This window comes from Oncorhynchus keta, chromosome 35 (genome assembly GCF_023373465.1).
Source record: "Oncorhynchus keta strain PuntledgeMale-10-30-2019 chromosome 35, Oket_V2, whole genome shotgun sequence".
Lineage (NCBI taxonomy): Eukaryota > Metazoa > Chordata > Actinopteri > Salmoniformes > Salmonidae > Oncorhynchus > Oncorhynchus keta.
Window position 1 is genome coordinate 44,729,295 of NC_068455.1, and position 18,669 is coordinate 44,747,963.

Below are 18,669 nucleotides of genomic sequence, written 5' to 3' on the forward strand. Positions count from 1 at the left end.
CATGCGCGCTCTGCTCCGGTCCTGCCTTTTTTCCAAGATCGATTATACAATGCATGCGTTTCTGTTCGTCCTCACGATTGCTGTACACCTTTATAACATGTTAAAGCTTGATTATGAACTTAGTTTGATAAGTTTAGTCGACATATAATATGTAAGTTCAACGTTTTGGTGCGCATCCACTTGACTTTTGGCTACATTTCAACCGAAATGTGTCGTGTTTGAGAACCGAAAGACACAGACTGCAAAACTAAACTAAACGCTGTTTTTGGTAAGTATAATTCCTTCCAGGTCTTCTGATGGAAGAACAGCAAAGGTAAGGGAATATTTATGTGGTAAATTTGGGTTTCTGTGGACTCCAAGATAGAGGAGCCATAATGCTACTTTTTGAGCGCCGACTCATAGTATAGCCTAGAAAAATAAGCCACCTGTAACGTTAAAAATAAATGTAACACAGCGATTGCATTCAGAAGAAGTGTATCTAACTATATATATGTAGAACATGCATATTTAGTCAAAGTTTATGATGTGTATTCCTTGTTAGCTGACGTTATCTGCCGGAGCTATCGTCATTTCTCAGGACATTTGAGTAGCATTTTTTGAACAATGCATCATTGTAAACAGAGATTTATGGATATATATAGCATATTATTGAAAAAAACATAAATGTACTGTGTAACATTTTATATTACTGTCGTCTGATGAAGATTTCATAAGGTTAGTGCATTATTTTTCTTTTAATCCTGCGTTTGTTGATTGCATATTTTTTTCAACTTGGCTATGCAAATTAGCTGTGTCTTCGGTGGTGGTTTGACATAAATATGTGCTATGTTTTCGCCGTAAAACATTTTAGAAATCTGACTTGCTGGGTAGATAAACAAGGTGTTTATCTTTCATTTGAGCCATTGGACTTGTTAATGTGTGGAGGTTAAATATTTTTAGGAATATTTTTGCGTTCCATGCGCCACCTTCCAGCTGAACGTGGGGGGGTGTTCCCAAATTGGAACCCTAGTCCCCTTCTGGTTAAATCCACTTCAATCAGTGTAGAGCAGGTATTCCCGAACTGGGGTAGGTACGCGCAATGCCGTCAGGGGTATGCCCAAATAAAAATGTGATTCATATTTAAAATGTTATATATATATATATATATATATATATATATATATATTTTTATATTTATATTTATTTATTTATTTATTTATTTATTGTTTATTTTTTTAATTCGACACATTTTTAAACAGTACATTTATATTTTCCAACGGGATATACATTTGGGTGAGCATTTTTCTCGCCTGAATATCCTCGTATCACGGCCCAAAATAAAATTGAACCATCTACTGTTCAAAGACATAACAACACAATGTCAAATACAGGTATCCTAGTCAAATAATTAACATCCAATCACATCAACTGTTACTCTCTCGCGGAAAACCTTCACTCTTGCGCAGACATTTAGAAACGAAACATGACCATTTGAAAAATAAGCCACAGGAGTTTTTTGAGCAAGAATAAAGATGACAGATACCATTAATAAGAAGGGGCTAGAAGCATCTTATATGGTGAGCTATCGAGTGGCTCGGACAGGAAAGACCCATATTATTGTGGATAACGTAATTCTTCCTGCTGCCACAGATATGGCTGGGACAATGCTGGTGGAAAGGGCCAAAAAAACTATACAGACAATTACTTAATCAAACAACACTGTTTCACAACGCATCAGTGAAATGGCAGATGTTTTTAAACAATTACTGCTTCGCATACAAGCCAGTGAATTCTATGCATTTACAGTGGATGAGTCAACAGACGTGGCGGGCCACAGTTCCTGGTACATGTCCGTTATGTTTATGGGGGGTCAATTAAGGAAGCCATCCTCTTCTGCAAACCACTGGAAACTGGGACAACATGAGAGAATATTTTTAAAGTACTGGACAGCTTTGTGACATCAAATGGACTTTGGTGGTCAAGATATGTTGGTATTTGTACTGATGGTGCAAAAGCCATGACACGGAGACATAGTGGAGTGGTAACTCGTGTGCAAGCAGTTGCTCCCGAAGCCACTTGGGTACACTGTAGCATCTACCGAGAGGCTCTTGCTGCCAAGGGAATGCCTGACAGCTTGAAAGACGTTTTGGACACTACAGTGAAAATGATTAACTTTGTTAAAGCAAAGCCGCTGAACTCTTGTCTATTTTCTGCATCATGAAATTATATGGGCAGTGTTTTTACAACATACAGAAGTGCGATGGTTATCAAGGGGCAAAGTATTGACATGTTTTTTTTAATTGAGAGACTTAAAGTTTTCTTCGCTGACTATAATTTTCACTTGTCTGACCGCTTGCGTGATGACAAGGCTATGATTAAGAAGTTGGAGCTCATTTTGTCTGCATTAGCAAGGACAACACACAGCTCCTTCCGTCATTGTATGATTGTTTGTGTGCAAATGAACTCAAGCTTACGGACGATGTCAAATGTGATATAGCGAAGCTGGGTGAGCAATTACAGAAGTACTTTCCAAAAACGGATGACACAAACAACTGGATTCGTTATCCCTTTCATGCCCTGCCTCTGGTCCACTTACCGATATCTGAACAAGAGAGCCTCATCATGATTGCAAAAAATAGAATTTAATCAGAAGCCACTGCCAGATTTCTGGATTGGGCTGCACTCGGAATATCCTGCCTTGGCAAATCGTGCTGTTAAGACACTGATGCCCTTTGCAATCACGTACCTATGTGAGAGTGGATTCTCGGCCCTCGTTAGGATGAAAACGAAATACAGGCACAGACTGTGTGTGGAAAAGGATACAAGACTGAGACTCTCTCCAATACAACCCAAGGTTGCAGAGTTATGTGCATCCTTTCAAGCAAATAAGGTTTTATATGTAAGATCGCTAAATAAATAAATAAAATTATTGAGTATTATTCAATTATTATTTGTGCCCTGGTCCTTCAAGAGCTCTTTGTCACTTCCCACGAGCCGCGTTGTGACAAAAACTCACACTCATTCTTATGTTTAATAAATGTATAATATTGTGTTTGTGTGGCAGGCTTACAATGATGGCAAAAAACAACATTTGAGAGTGCGCTGACCCTGGTGCTAGAGAGGGTACGCAGCTGGAGGTTGAATGTTTGAAGTGGTACGGGACTAGAAACATTTAGGGAACCACTGGTGTAGAGGGAGGGGACAGGTTAAAGAATGATTTTTAAGCCTTGAGACATTGTGTTTGTGTGCCATTTAGAGGGTGAATGGGCAAGACAAAAGATTGAAGTGCCTTTAAACGGGGTATGGTAGTAGATGCCTGGCGCACCGGTTTGAGTGTGTCAAGAACTGCAACGCTGCTCGGTTTTTCACGTTCAACAGTTTCCTGTGTGTATCAAGAATTGTCCACCACCCAAAGGACATCCAGCCAATTGACACAACTGTGGGAAGCATTGGTGCAAACATGGGCCAGCATCCCTGTGGAAGGCTTTCGACACCTAGTAGAGTCCATGCCCTGACGAATTGAGGCTGTTCTGAAGGCAAAAGGGAATGCAACTCAATATTAGGAGGTGTCCCTAATGTTTAGTATAACTCAGTGTCTTTGGACCAGTAAGATTGCAAATTCCCCATAAAACTTGATTGGGTAAGAAGCAGACACAGTACACAGCTGTCAAATGTTGCTGCCTTAAAGGGATAGTTTATCCTAATTGCAAAATGGCATATTAGTTATTTCCCTGTAAGCAGTCTATCAACAAGGTATGACAGCAATCCATGCTTTGGCTTTGTTTCACTGGCCAAAGTTTCAAATGCTAACTTTTTAACAATTGTGGCACAAATTCAATGCAAATAATTGGATTTGGGGCGGCAGGTAGCCTAGTGGTCAGAGTGTTGGGCCAGTAACCGAAAGGTTGCTGGATCGTAAATCCCCGTGGTGACAAGGTAAAAATCTGTCGTTCTGCCCCTGAACAAGGCAGTTAACCCACTGTTCCCAAGTAAGCCGTCATTGTAAATAAGAATTTGTTCTTAACTGACTTGCCTAGTTAAATAAAGGTTCAATAAAAAAACAATGGTACCTATAATTATTATAATTTCCACGCATTATGTCCAAATCATCCTAAAGTATCTAAAAATGGATTGTGTAACTGAATGAAGTTGCTTATAGAGGATTTTGAAGTGAAATTAGAAAATGCTAATATAGGTGCCATTGACTTGCATTGGATTTGTGGAAGCTACTCTGTGTAGCTTCCACAGTTAGTGTGAACCAGCTCACCCCTAAGACTACACACAAACTCTGGCTCTGTGAGATCCTTCTGGCAGGTATTGCAAACCAGACCCTTATCCAATTTCAGCATTCTTTTTGAGGCTTGGGCCTGAGGGGACAAGAGACGAATATGAATGCAATGCATAACATGTACTACTAATAAAACAGAGTCTACTTCCGCATTACGGAAACCCTGAAGATTCCCATTGTAAACAAAGCAAGTGCATCCCTGAGAAAATATTGAAGCGTGTGCTCACCCAAGTGTACTTGTGTCTAAGGAGTTCTACCTGGGCCAGGCCCCTCTCTACCCCTGCCATTCGTCTTTGATGGAAAGTCCCTCGAAGGGACCCCAACAGGAACTGGGAGACCAGCTGAACAGACCAGGAATCCGGCAGAACCTGGAGGACTGTATCCAGGTCAAAAGCAGCAGCGTTGGCATTCAACAGGTCCACGGCCGCACTCGCTAGCTCATTGGAGCCCATGTAGATCTGGAGCAGGGTGAGGAAAAGGGTGTGTTCCAGTTCCCTTTCCTGCCACCCAGCAGCCCTCCTGCAGTAGGCCCCTGCAACCTGGAGGTCTCTCTCTTTGTGGACCAAGGTCTGTAGGGCCTGATAGTGGTCACCAGCTCTCCCGAGCAGGATGGCCTGCTCGGTGTGCAGGACTGTCGGCTGGATGGCCTCTGTAATATCAGTCATACTTATATTATTATAAAACAATAATCACATACACTATTCAATCTAACCTGGGAATCAGGTTTCGAGAGAGAAGAAAAAAACAATGATGAATGATGAATGAATAGGAAGTTTATTAAGCTACATCAATCCGAATGAATATAGAGTTTAGTAAGCAACATAATTCTTAGAGCGCAACAAGAGTAATAATTCTATTTATCCTGTTAAGTCGTTTTGATTAAATAGTTAGGTGAGTAAGGACTTCCTACATTCATTAAGCATGATACATTTTCATATGACTCACATACCATGTACTGTCATGGTGTCATAGAGGGAAGACTGCCACAGCAACTGTTGCAGTTTATCTCTGGTCATTCCTCCATCTGAATCCGTACCCTTTCCATTCTGTAAGGCTCCGAGTATATGGGTTACATATGCGGTGGCCAAAAGGGTATGATGCTTCTCCTCCTGAGAAATGATAAAAAGGGGGGATACAAATATGTACCTTTAATTAATTTCAAACAACAGTTTGTTATGGGTAAAAGCGGTGTGGTGCTATTGATATACTGGTGGTACCAACCTTGCTTTTCAAATCATGGACCAGAAATTCCAGGAACAACATCAAAGCTAGAGAGTACTTCTTTAAAAAAGTGAGGACATCCTCCTGTGCAAATGTGTCTTGGTCTTCTGGATCTCTTTTTGTGAAGATCTGTATTCCAACCTTAAAAGTTACAGTAAAGAACTTACACTAAAATAGGTCAACATAAGGCAATAGTTCCGATCAAATAATGATGTTGTTTATTATAATTATAATATTTGTATACTTTTCTACAGTTGAGCTATATGGATACTCAGATACCTCCTGGTTTCTTTGGAGAGCCCAGTCTGCAAACGTCCAAACGACGTCTCTCTGTTTTAGTCGACTGAGAGTTCTCACAATGTGCTCATACACATTTGAACATGAGCTGTCTTCATATTGCCCATCAGTCATTTTCACCCAAGTCTGCAACATCATAAGGACTTTAAGTTCTACCAAATAACATTTGTGATGACAGTACTTTTACACATCTTATTTTCAGTATGGTCTGAAAACCAAATTTAAGCAGAAACTACATTATATCATTGTTCACTGTCTTACAACACAAAGATGGTACAAAGTAAGATACAAAGAATATGTTATTGATTAGACTGGCTAAAATAAATGCAGATCATCTATTTATTGAATGCTAAACTCAGAGATTACCTGGATTGCTTTGATATGGTGACCATGACTCTGGTAGAGTAATCCAAGTGTGAAAAATCTGAGATGACAGTATAATGAAATTATAGCAGTATTATATTAAATGAAGCATTGCAAGATTCAAATATGTTGTTCTGAGTTAATACTGAACAGCCACCCATTCTCACCTCTTGTGCAGCTCAAGGAGAGGCACACATTTGTCGATTGAGCAGGAATTGGGAGAGGACACAAGTGCATCCAGGTCTACTCTGTCACCTTGCTCTGTGTACATTCTCAGTTGTGCAGTATCGATATCCTCACTGCACTCAACTCCCTGCTTCGTTCCTCGAACCACCCTTAGGAAATCGTCCAGGAAGTCTAGATACTGTTGAAATGTGGTCCTGTCCTCTTGCCGTAGTGCCAAGAGCTCCTTTGCATTGTTCACTTTGACCAGCTGGGAATGAAAGGTCTCACAGAGTGGTTCCATCTCTGGATACAAGCTGATGATTTCTCTAGGGTCCAACTCCCCTTTGCTGTCGAAAACAGGAATGAATAATTGAAACGTTATTGAAACATTTCAACAGACAGCAGAACTAATAATTCAAACTGTTTTAACAAAGCAATAAATAATGCTAGTGACATGATCTACTTTTGCTATGATTGAAGGTAGTTTCTTTAAATTAGGGGTCCATACTGAAAATAAGATGTGGAAAAGGACTGTCCTCACATAAAAAGTTCTTTGGCCTCTGAAAAAGACCCCTGGTAGAATTTAATGAATCCATCCATGCAAGTGATGATCTTATGCAGCTCCTGTCAAATCAAATACAACATTTGTAAAATCAAATAATATCACTTATCTTCTAAGATCTGGTACATATATTACAAATAAGCATATTTTAAATCAATTTATTTTTCTCAAGTCACTGGGGCTGAAGTTAATGTATTTGCAACTAAATCTAACGAGCAACACGTTAATGCATGTCTAAATTGAGTACCCACAAACCCAGATTTCAAAGCTTTCGAGACAGACAAAGTATAACGAAAAAGTCATGAACAGAAGGCATATTCATTCAAGAATACTCAATTCAACCCTCGACCTATAACTTGAGAATCTACCATGATTCCAACAAATCTCTGATACCATCTGTTGCCTTCATCATACACCTACCTCCATGTGCAGCTCAATAACTGATGAACATGATTACCCTGATGAAATATTACATTCATATACCATGTTATGAGGGTATTCATTTATGTAATGCTGTCTACACATCAGTTATCAAGTTCTAATATAGAATAAGGTTCTGATGCAATTTTGAACTTGTAGTCCTATGTTTGATTTGATTTTGATTTGATTTGGATCTTGTTTAGTCCCCATTTGGACTAATCTTCCTTAAACATTAAAATACAATTAATAATACAAACACACTTTCACATATAACACACTATTACAAACATACATAATGTACTAGCATAATGACCCAATAAATACTCAATCTAAAAAATATTGATTCTTCATCTACTATAGTCCCACTACATTTCTATATACTATATTTAAATTGTTTCAAAATAATGTTTAAATTTATATATTGAAAGGTTTCTAGTTTGCTCAGTTAATTTATTCCATTCCTTTATTGCTCTAAATCGAAATGTTCTTTTGCCTATTTCTCTTTTCTGTCTGGATAACACATAGATGGTGGACAATCTATTCCTAGTATTTACGGAATGTCTGTCTCTTACCAACTGAATACTGTTGTGAATAGAACTTGGCCGTTTTAAATTATGTATATTATAAAATATAATAATCATGTTTTTTTTCATTTATCTTGTCGATTGATGACCAACCAAGAACACAGCGCATGACTGCAACAGAGGAGCCATATCTCCACCTTAAAACAACCCATGACTGCAACAGAGGAACCATATCTCCACTTTAAAACAACCCATGACTGCAACAGAGGAACCATATCTCCACCTTAAAACAACCCATGACTGCAACAGAGGAACCCTATCTCCACCTTAAAACAACCCATGACTGCAACAGAGGAACCATATCTCCACTTTAAAACAACCCATGACTGCAACAGAGGAACCATATCTCCACCTTAAAACAACCCATGACTGCAACAGAGGAACCATATCTCCACTTTAAAACAACCCATGACTGCAACAGAGGAACCATATCTCCACCTTAAAACAACCCATGACTGCAACAGAGGAACCATATCTCCTCCTTAAAACAACCCATGACTGCAACAGAGGAACCATATCTCCACCTTAAAACAACCCATGACTGCAACAGAGGAACCATATCTCCACCTTAAAACAACCCATGACTGCAACAGAGGAACCATATCTCCACCTTAAAACAACCCATGACTGCAACAGAGGAACCATATCTCCACCTTAAAACAACCCATGACTGCAACAGAGAAACCATATCTCCACTTTAAAACAACCCATGACTGCAACAGAGGAACCATATCTCCACCTTAAAACAACCCATGACTGCAACAGAAGGAAACCATATCTCCACCTTAAAACAACCCATGACTGCAACAGAGGAACCATATCTCCACCTTAAAACAACCCATGACTGCAACAGAGAAACCATATCTCCACTTTAAAACAACCCATGACTGCAACAGAGGAACCATATCTCCACCTTAAAACAACCCATGACTGCAACAGAGGAACCATATCTCCACCTTAAAACAACCCATGACTGCAACAGAGGAACCATATCTCCACCTTAAAACAACCCATGACTGCAACAGAGGAACCATATCTCCACCTTAAAACAACCCATGACTGCAACAGAGGAACCATATCTCCACCTTAAAACAACCCATGACTGCAACAGAGGAACCCTATCTCCACCTTAAAACAACCCATGACTGCAACAGAGGAACCATATCTCCACTTTAAAACAACCCATGACTGCAACAGAGGAACCATATCTCCACCTTAAAACAACCCATGACTGCAACAGAGGAACCATATCTCCACTTTAAAACAACCCATGACTGCAACAGAGGAACCATATCTCCACCTTAAAACAACCCATGACTGCAACAGAGGAACCATATCTCCACCTTAAAACAACCCATGACTGCAACAGAGGAACCATATCTCCACCTTAAAACAACCCATGACTGCAACAGAGGAACCATATCTCCACCTTAAAACAACCCATGACTGCAACAGAGGAACCATATCTCCGCCTTAAAACAACCCATGACTGCAACAGAAGAACCATATCTCCACCTTAAAATAATCCTTGCTGCTTTGTTCTGTGCATTCTGCAGGCTCCTAACTTGTGAATAGTTGGATTCGTTTTTGTCTTTATTTTCTAGGATGGAAGAGTCAAGGAAGATGAGAGATTAATCATCTGTTAAACTTTTTATAATCTGTGTTTTACCTTGTAAGAACCCTTGGGTACAAGAGCTTGCATTGTCTGGGTTCGACTTGCCTGCCTGGCCTGAGTCCTTTCATTTTCAAAGTCATAACCATGTTTGATTAATTACGTGAGAGTTGTAGTTCTTATTCTTGGTGTTCAGTTAGGCAATTTGATTCAGAGTCAAAAGGAGATCTTGTTTACTGTCAGTGATTACCTTGTAAGAAACCTGTGGAAGATGAGCTTGAACTCCACCAAGCAGTCCCAATGCCTCCTCCACTCTCTCATACCTTACCAGGGTTTGGATCTGCTCCTCAAATGGTACATGGGACAAACCGAGGATCTCTCTCTCCATAAAAATGTACACACCCTCTAAAGAGAGGATAACATTGACATGTTCTGACAGAAACCCAAAACAGAGTATTTGAACCAGAGTGGAAGTCGCAGTATGCAGAATGACCACAATTAAACATTGTCACATTGTCATTGTCACTGACTGACTGACTGAATGAATGAAATGAATAAACATTTAAATGTGTTATTGGGTGGCAGCTTGATTGATTTGTTGGTCCAATAGACTGTAAACCATTTCTTGTAAATTACTGTAGAAAAAGGTACAGTATGTTACCATACTGTATTTTTGCAGTATTCAATGCTGTTACTGTGATCTTTTTTTACTATTGTTTTTATGGTAAGTTACAGGCAACTGGCTGCCTGTAAGTTACAGTAAAACAACAGTATAATGCATTACAGTGATCGTATTATGGTAATTGTAATGAATGAACGAATGGGTTAATTAATTAATTTAATTAATTGGGGGTGAAATGGGGTTTGTATTTGACAGTATTTTACCGTAATTACATTGAATTGCTGCAAGCAGGTTGGCTGCTAGGTACCCACGAGTGGTCAAAAGGTTTGGGTGCTCCAAAATACTGTACTGTACTTTATTCTGTGGGGTGGAAGTTACAAGCCATTGGAAATGCAGCACCAAATAACATATTTTTTACATTAAAGAATGTACTTGATTTTGTCGACCATGTGCTCTTTGAGCGCCGTTATACTTTGAAAATTCACAAATACAGTAAGTGAACTGCTACGGTATTTTACATAGCATATTTTATGGTGAAGTCCAAAATACATAAAATATTACGAGAATGTCCAAAATACGTCAAATATTTCCCAGCCATTGAATATTTCCGCATAATGCAATGTTTTTTATGGCAATCTACTGTATTCAGTTTATACAATGATTTAGAGTTTTTATTTTATTTTACCTTTATTTAACTAGGCAAGTCAGTTAAGAACAAATTCTTATTTTCAATGACGGCCAAGGAACAGTGGGTTAACTGCAGAACGACAGATTTGTACCTTGTCAGCTCAGGGATTACGATCTTGCGACCTTTCGGTTACTAGTCCAACGGTCTAACCACTAGGCTACGCTGCCGCCCCAAGAGTGATAATAACAGGATGGTTTTACAGTGTACCTGTTGTTGAGAGTAGGCCCCTGGCCCTAAGCAGAGGCACAGTCTGTTTGAGACGCTGATCCACCATACTGTAGACATAGAGAGCCTGAGGCTGCAGAGCCAGGATGTAAGGGTAACACACCACCGCTGCCAACAGTTCCTCAGACCACTGCACTGGAGGCCGCTGGCATATGCCATTCTTCATGACAAACATGCCTGTGGCAAAGAAATAATAGTACATCTATACAACAAATATCCTATAGATACGTAAACTGTACCAACCAACACGTTATTTTAAATAACACATATTAGCCACTCATTTTGTAGTTTATAACGATATCTTACAGTAAATGTGTAAAAACAGGAAATCTATACTTTTCCCAGCAGTGGATTTGTATCCTTCTGCCGTCATGAACGGCGATATAAACATGACCAATTATATATTTTAAGCTACTCGTGTGTAGTTGTTTATATTATGTACAGGCACAGTGCTTGACTATAAAATCAGACAAAGTAGCTGTCTATAAGGTGTCTGCGTCTGATGTGTTTGCCCACAGGCATTCTTTTGAAGGGCACAGAGCATGTGCTGCGTGCGAGTGTAATTGCTTTCATGACAGCAGCTCTTACCCAAGGAGCCGGGCCCATTTAAAAGGAATTCCCCTTTTCCTGCGGTGCTCACAATGATATTCTGCCTGCTCAGGTTGTGAGGGAAGAGATCAACGGTGCTTCCACTCTTGTGGTCGTGGAGGAAATACCTGTCACTGGTGGCCACACACAAAGTGTTATCATCCACAGCTAAGGCCACAGGGTCCTGGGGTAGAGACACCTCTTTAACACAATCCCATCTCTCCACCCCCACAACATGGATCCGGACCACTCTGCTCCTGCTAGAGGCTGTCACCAGCTCCACACACACAGACTGCGATGAGGTTGACAGTGCTGATTCACACATCTCAAAGAAAGACACGTGTTGGATCCGCTTCAGGAAAGGAAGGGGTTCTAGGGAGAACATGTTGAGGGCGCTAACGGAACGATCCCACAGAACCAGAAGGTGATTGAGAACTGGTATCACCCTTAATTGGGTGACTGGGCTTCTTGAGCCTAGCAGTTTCATCCTGCCCTCCCGAGGACTTTGACTGGAGTCCTTCGTGTCACTGCTGCTGGGTAGGATAAGGTGTTGGACCAATGAGTCTTTGGTTCCAATGTATATATTTCTGTCATAACACTCCAGGCTATGGATGCTGAATTTGTCTTTTTCTTTAGGGTTGGGAAGTTTTTCATAGACTTGCACTTGAGTGAAGGCTTTCAAACTCATTGCTACTGTATTTGTTGATGTATGCCGATGCTGTTCTCGATATTAGATTAGAATACCCTAGACAAAAAAAAATAATGCAAATCATGTTTCATCAATGATCTACAACTGAACCCAAAAAAGTTGGAAATGGAAATGTATTTCACCAATGTTGTCACAATGTTGTCACACAGACAATAATGCAAATCTATCATCAAATGAAAAAGTATATTCACGGGGTTTAGATGAACATCTATTCATATTTATTCGAATAAATTGTCCTTACCTCGATCTTGTGTTGTTAGAAATCCCTTTTCATGTGAAGTGTAGTTTGACCTCATCATGTGACTCCCATCCTGAGAGGAAGTCTGTGTCAGCCTTTTACACCACTTATTCTCAGCCTCGGAGTACAATTGCACAATGCCACCACAAGTTAAACCATAAAACAGTTTTACAAGGATGAAAACAATCTGTGTGTTGAGGAATTATATTTTGACGTGCCACAAAACCTCAAATTAATTGTAGTGTTTGGTTTGTGGTCAGTCGCAAATGTGTGTAGGTGAACAATTCAGCATAAACTGGGGTATGTTTAGTATGGTGCAACTTTCAGAATGTTATAGAAATGTAAGAGGCCTTTCTGTAATATGGCAAAGAAAGTGCTCTTCCAAGATGTCATGTTTATTTGAAAAGTGTTTCAGCCTTTTAAATAAGCCAGAGAGGACTTACAACTTTTCTATGTACAGTATAGACTGTTGTCTATTTTACAGCAAGTTTAGTGCACTGTTTGTGTGACCTGACATAATTGGTTACGTCCTCTGGGTGGCATCATTGCTACAGGTTTCTTCCCAGAAACAGCCCTCAAAATCTTCGGTACAAAGGACACAAGGGCATGACCCCATACGTTTTATTAATTAAAGCAAAGCAGTGTCATTCATTCAACACGACAGATACATTCAATTTTAGGCATTCATAAAAGAGGGTCACATTTTTTAGTTGAACAAAAGATTGTCACCTTATTTGAACTACTACAAAACAACTACTACATTGATGTGAATAGTGACGAACACATATGACACGCAAACAGGACAGACTAATGTGCAGACAAAATTATTGGGGTCAACTACACCGCTTTTGTCATGTAGATCATCACAAGTTAAATTGTTCTGTGAATTACACATTTAACTTGGCAAACAATTCTATTACTTCTCTTGAAAAGGGAAGCTACAGGTGGACATCAAAGGGTCCTGTCCTCACAATCATCACGTTAGCAATGAAACAACAACAACAGTACAACAATTAAAGGTAAATATCGTGACCATCCTCTGTCACTTCTTGCTGGGTAGGGATCTGTTGTGGTGTTTCAGAATATGTTGTAGTAGTAATGTTTCGAGGGGTGGCGCGACCATTTGCTGGATTGTTACAAGGTCATAAGGTCGTGACCTCACCCACTAGAGACACGGAGCACTGCATGCAGGTGAAAGACTCGCTGTGCCGCTGGTGCTCCTCAAAGGAGATGTACTTGGTTCCTTGCCAGACCTGCCACACAGATTCAGACAGAGATACGCACACATGTAAACACACCTACTGTATCAGCACAGCACACTATGCAGAATAATGCAAGCATAGACAGACACACCCTTACAAGTACACACATATGATGTTACAAACACAAACACCAAGAGACAACATGTGATTGCATGGCATAAATAGAGAATATTCATGGAAAATCTTAGCCTGAAGGGTGAGAAAATGAATGACAATATTTGCAGGATGACTCACCGGTGACCAACAATTTACGACATTTAGAATGAAATTGACGTGAGGTAAATAATAATTCATTAATAAGAAGTCTAATTGATCAGAATAGTAAAATATTTGAAGAGTTATATTAGAAAAAGTATAACTTTGTAATCAGAAGATTTTCCTTGGTGCCCTGACTTCCTAGTTAATTACATTTACATGATTAGTTTAATCACGTAATATTGATTTGATTTCACTTTTAATGATGCGAAAGACATGACAGTGGTGTGTGAAGTTGTTTAAACTCCAACTCTATCAAAGGACAAGACTACACAACGTGGCACATTGGCTACATGGCTGGAAATGGTTAAACTCCGAGACTATCGATTCACTACAGAATAAATGAGAAATTCTAGACGACACAAATTACTAGGCTGCAGGTAGAAATTACATAAACCTAGGACGAGAATACAGACAACCGCCGAAGCATCTACTCTATGGGAACATTTCTGAATGGTACTCTGAAGTATCCATTCTAACCACCTACAACCACAAAAGACTTTGTGACTTCAATTAATGTTAATCTGAGACTCAGGACGATCAAGAATTCCAACAGAGAAGACAACAACGACATACGGGCGTAAATATATATACATTGTAATTATTCTTGAATGAGCAGCCTTTCATGTGCAAAGATTTAGCAATTCAATGAATATAATAATAGACTGTGTGCAATGAATCCATTTTTTTCTTTCCCGCTCTTTCTTAGTCCCACCCCTTTCATTTTGTCTACCAAGCTGTCACATCGGTTTAGCCCACTAGGGACTTTTCTATCATTGTTAGTAACCAATATCTACTGTTTGTTTGTTATGTACTTCTGAGATTATTTAGTTAGTTAGTAAATCAATAATTAAGCCAATTGTTTCTTTTGCTGATCGATAATTTATACTATGGTTGGTGCAGGTAACCAATCATTTTACGATGTTTGGAATGAGAATAACGAGGTAATAATAATAATAATAATACATTCATGACAATGACTAATCGATCAGAGATTAAAATATCTGAAGAGTTATATTCTGAATAATATAGCTCTGTAAATCAAAATTTTCCGTGGTACCATTAGTTTAATCACGTAATAATAATTACACATAGAGTATTGATTTGATAAAATAACAGTCTTCACATTTAATGACATTACAGGCATGACATAAGTAATATGCCTAAGTCCAGTTACAGCTTGTTATGATCAAGTAGAAACAAAAAAAATAAGTGTATTTTTCATTGTTTATTTGGTGGCATTACAAATGTGAATTCATATTTAAAAAACATTTTACCATTACATCTCGAATCCCACTGACCAATCTCGAATCCCACCGTACCTTCTCCGCTGTGCAATCTGGTTTCCGAGCCGGTCACGGGTGCACCTCAGCCACGCTCAAGGTACTAAACGATATCATAACCGCCATCGATAAAAGACAGTATTGTGCAGCCGTCTTCATCGACCTTGCCAAGGCTTTCGACTCTGTCAATCACCATATTCTTATCGGCAGACTCAGTAGCCTCGGTTTTTCGGATGACTGCCTTGCCTGGTTCACCAATTACTTTGCAGACAGAGTTCAGTGTGTCAAATCGGAGGGCATGCTGTCCGGTCCTCTGGCAGTCTCTATGGGGGTGCCACAGGGTTCAATTCTCGGGCCGACTCTTTTCTCTGTATATATCAATGATGTTGCTCTTGCTGCGGGCGATTCCCTGATCCACCTCTACGCAGACGACACCATTCTATATACTTCCGGCCCGTCCTTGGACACTGTGCTATCTAACCTCCAAACGAGCTTCCATGCCATACAACACTCCTTCCGTGGCTTCCAACTGCTCTTAAACGCTAGTAACACCAAATGCATGCTTTTCAACCGTCCGCTGCCTGCACCCGCACGCCTGACCAGCATCACCACCCTGGATGGTTCCGACCTTGAATATGTGGACATCTATAAGTACCTAGGTGTCTGGCTAGACTGTAAACTCTCCTTCCAGACTCATATCAACCATCTCCAATCGAAAATCAAATCAAGAGTCGGCTTTCTATTCCGCAACAAAGCCTCCTTCACTCACGCCGCCAAACTTACCCTAGTAAAACTGACTATCCTACCGATCCTCGACTTCGGCGATGTCATCTACAAAATTGCTTCCGACACTCTACTCAGCAAACTGGATGCAGTTTATCACAGTGCCATCCGTTTTGTCACTAAAGCACATTATACCACCCACCACTGCGACTTGTATGCTCCAGTCGGCTGGCCCTCGTTACATATTCGTCGCCAGACCCACTGGCTCCAGGTCATCTACAAGTCCATGCTAGGTAAAGCTCCCGTCTTATCTCAGTTCACTGGTCACGATGGCAACACCCATCCGTAGCACGCGCTCCAGCAGGTGTATCTCACTGATCATCCCTAAAGCCAACACCTCATTTGGCCGCCTTTCGTTCCAGTACTCTGCTGCCTGTGACTGGAACGAATTGCAAAAATCGCTGAAGTTGGAGACTTTTATCTCCCTCACCAACTTCAAACATCTGCCATCTGAGCAGCTAACCGATCGCTGCAGCTGTACATAGTCTATTGGTAAATAGCCCACTCATTTTCACCTACCTCATCCCCATACTGTTTTTATTTATTTACTTTTCTGCTCTTTTGCACACCAATATCTCTACCTGTACATGACCATCTGATCATTTATCACTCCAGTGTTAATCTGCAAAATTGTAATTATTCGCCTACCTCCTCATGCATTTTGCACACAATGTATATAGACTCCCCTTTTTTTCTACTGTGTTATTGACTTGTTAATTGTTTACTCCATGTGTAACTCTGTGTTGTTGTCTGTTCATGCTTAATCTTGGCCAGGTCGCAGTTGCAAATGAGAACTTGTTCTCAACTAGCCTACCTGGTTAAATAAAGGTGAAAAAAAAAAAAAAAAAAGTTTATCAACTTTCAAAGCAGAATTACTTTCCCATTGTTCCTCAACTGTAGTCTATGATACACGAGATCTTCAGTTTCTTGGCAATTTCTCGCATGGAATAGCCTTAATTTCTCAGAACATGAATAGACTGATGAGTTTCAGAAGAAAGTACTTTGTGTCTAGCCATTTTAAGCCTGTAATTGAACCTACAAATGCTGATGCTATAGAAACTCAACTAGTTTACCTTCTTGTGGGCCGGTGGCAAGATTCGGAAGTTCGGATGACTGACGTGCCCAAAGTAAACTGCCTGTTACTCAGGCCCAGAAGCTATGATATGCATATACTTGCTAGCATTGCATAGAAAACACTCTGAAGTTTCCAAAACTGTTAAAATGATGTCTGCGCGTATAACAGAACTGATATGGCAGGCAAAAATCAGAGGAGAATCCATCCGTAAACATTTATGTTTGAGCTGACCACCCATTGAAAGGCTTGTTTATGGGAAAATAATCAAAGGAAATCCTCCCAGATTGTAGTTCCTATGGCTTCCACTAGATGTCAACAGTCTTTAGAAAGGGAAAGGGTTTCAGACTTGTTTTTTGAAAAATGATCTAGAATTTGTAGTTTTTCAAGGTGGCTCTCATTTTGACTGTAGTCTTTTGGGGTGCGTGGATGAGGGTGCACACTTCATTATTTATCTCCGGTATTGAACACACTATTCTCCGTCTTAAATTTGATTGTTTATTTACATATTTGGGTACCTGAGGATGGTTAGAAATGTTGTTTGACTTGTTTGTATGAAGTTTATTGGTAGCTTTTGGGATTCCTTTGCATGCATTTTGAACGAGTGGAACAGGTTGATTACTGAATCAAGCACACCAACTAAACTGACTTTTTGGGGATATAAAGAAGTACTTTATCGAACAAAACTACCATTTGTTGTGTAGCTGGGACCCTTGGGATTTTAAACAGAGGAAGATATTCAAAGGTATGGGATTTATTTTATTGCTATTTCTGACTTTTGTGATGCCTCTGCTCGTTTGAAAAATGTTTTTAATGCTTTTGTACGCGGGGCGCAGTCCTCAGATAATCGCATGGTATGGCTTTCACCGTAAAGCCTTTTCGAAATCTGATATAGCGGCTGGATTAAAAAGAAGTTAAGCTTTTTAGATGATGTATGACACTTGTATTTTCATTTATCTTTAATATTACGATTTTTGTATTTTGAATTTCGCGCTCTGCAATTTCACCAGATGTTGTCGAGGTGGGTCGCTAGCGGCACGCCTAGCCTTAATTAATCAAATATTTACTAAATAAACAAATGTAAAAAAAGCGAATCAATAGGTAACAAGATATGTACATAACAATAACTAGGCAATATACAGGGGGTACCAGTAACGAGTGAATGTGCAGGGGTACAAGTTAATCAAGGTCATTTGTAAAGTGACTATGCATAGACAATAAACAGCGAGTAGCAGCAGCATAAAAACAAAGCGGAGGTTCAATGTAAATAGTCCGGGTGGCCATTTGATTAGCTTAGTTGTTCAGCAGTCTTATCGCTAGTAGAAGCTGTTAAGGAGCCTTTTTGTCCTAGACTGGCGCTCCGTTTCCTCTTGCCGTGCGGTAGCAGAGAGAACAGTCTATGACTTGGGTGACTGGAGTATTTGACAATTTTTGGGGCGTTCTCTGACACCGC

The 18,669-nt window shown here is 39.8% G+C and overlaps 1 protein-coding gene across 2 annotated transcripts; it reads right to left on the bottom strand.

Moving 5' to 3' along the window:
- Positions 1-1,217: 1,217 nt before the first annotated feature.
- On the bottom strand, positions 1,218-12,631 carry si:ch211-266g18.9 (transforming growth factor-beta receptor-associated protein 1). Of its 2 annotated transcripts, XM_035753741.2 has the most exons (12): positions 12,565-12,631; positions 11,615-12,359; positions 11,009-11,203; positions 9,742-9,896; positions 6,855-6,937; positions 6,316-6,660; positions 6,152-6,209; positions 5,768-5,911; positions 5,489-5,629; positions 5,217-5,376; positions 4,495-4,916; positions 1,218-4,346 (listed from the first exon to the last, which is right to left on the bottom strand). In XM_035753741.2, exons 2-12 carry the CDS (start codon positions 12,300-12,302, stop codon positions 4,206-4,208), a joined length of 2,532 nt encoding a protein of 843 aa, XP_035609634.1. In that variant the 5' UTR covers positions 12,303-12,359; positions 12,565-12,631; the 3' UTR covers positions 1,218-4,205. The 2 variants fall into 2 exon arrangements, with proteins under 2 accessions (XP_035609634.1, XP_052353034.1); XM_052497074.1 differs by lacking the exon at positions 12,565-12,631 and having other exon boundaries at positions 11,615-12,476.
- Between the last annotated feature and the right edge of the window lie 6,038 nt (positions 12,632-18,669).

Bases quoted from the DNA above. Each gene is read 5' to 3' on its own strand.
- si:ch211-266g18.9 (XM_035753741.2), bottom strand. From the start codon at position 12,302: ATGAGTTTGAAAGCCTTCACTCAAGTGCAAGTCTATGAAAAACTTCCC. The intron at 11,204-11,614 runs GTAAGAGCTGCT...TCTTTGCCACAG, and splicing joins AAATGGGCCCGGCTCCTTGG to GCATGTTTGTCATGAAGAAT. The intron at 4,917-5,216 runs GTATGTGAGTCA...CTGATATTACAG, and splicing joins TGACACCATGACAGTACATG to AGGCCATCCAGCCGACAGTC.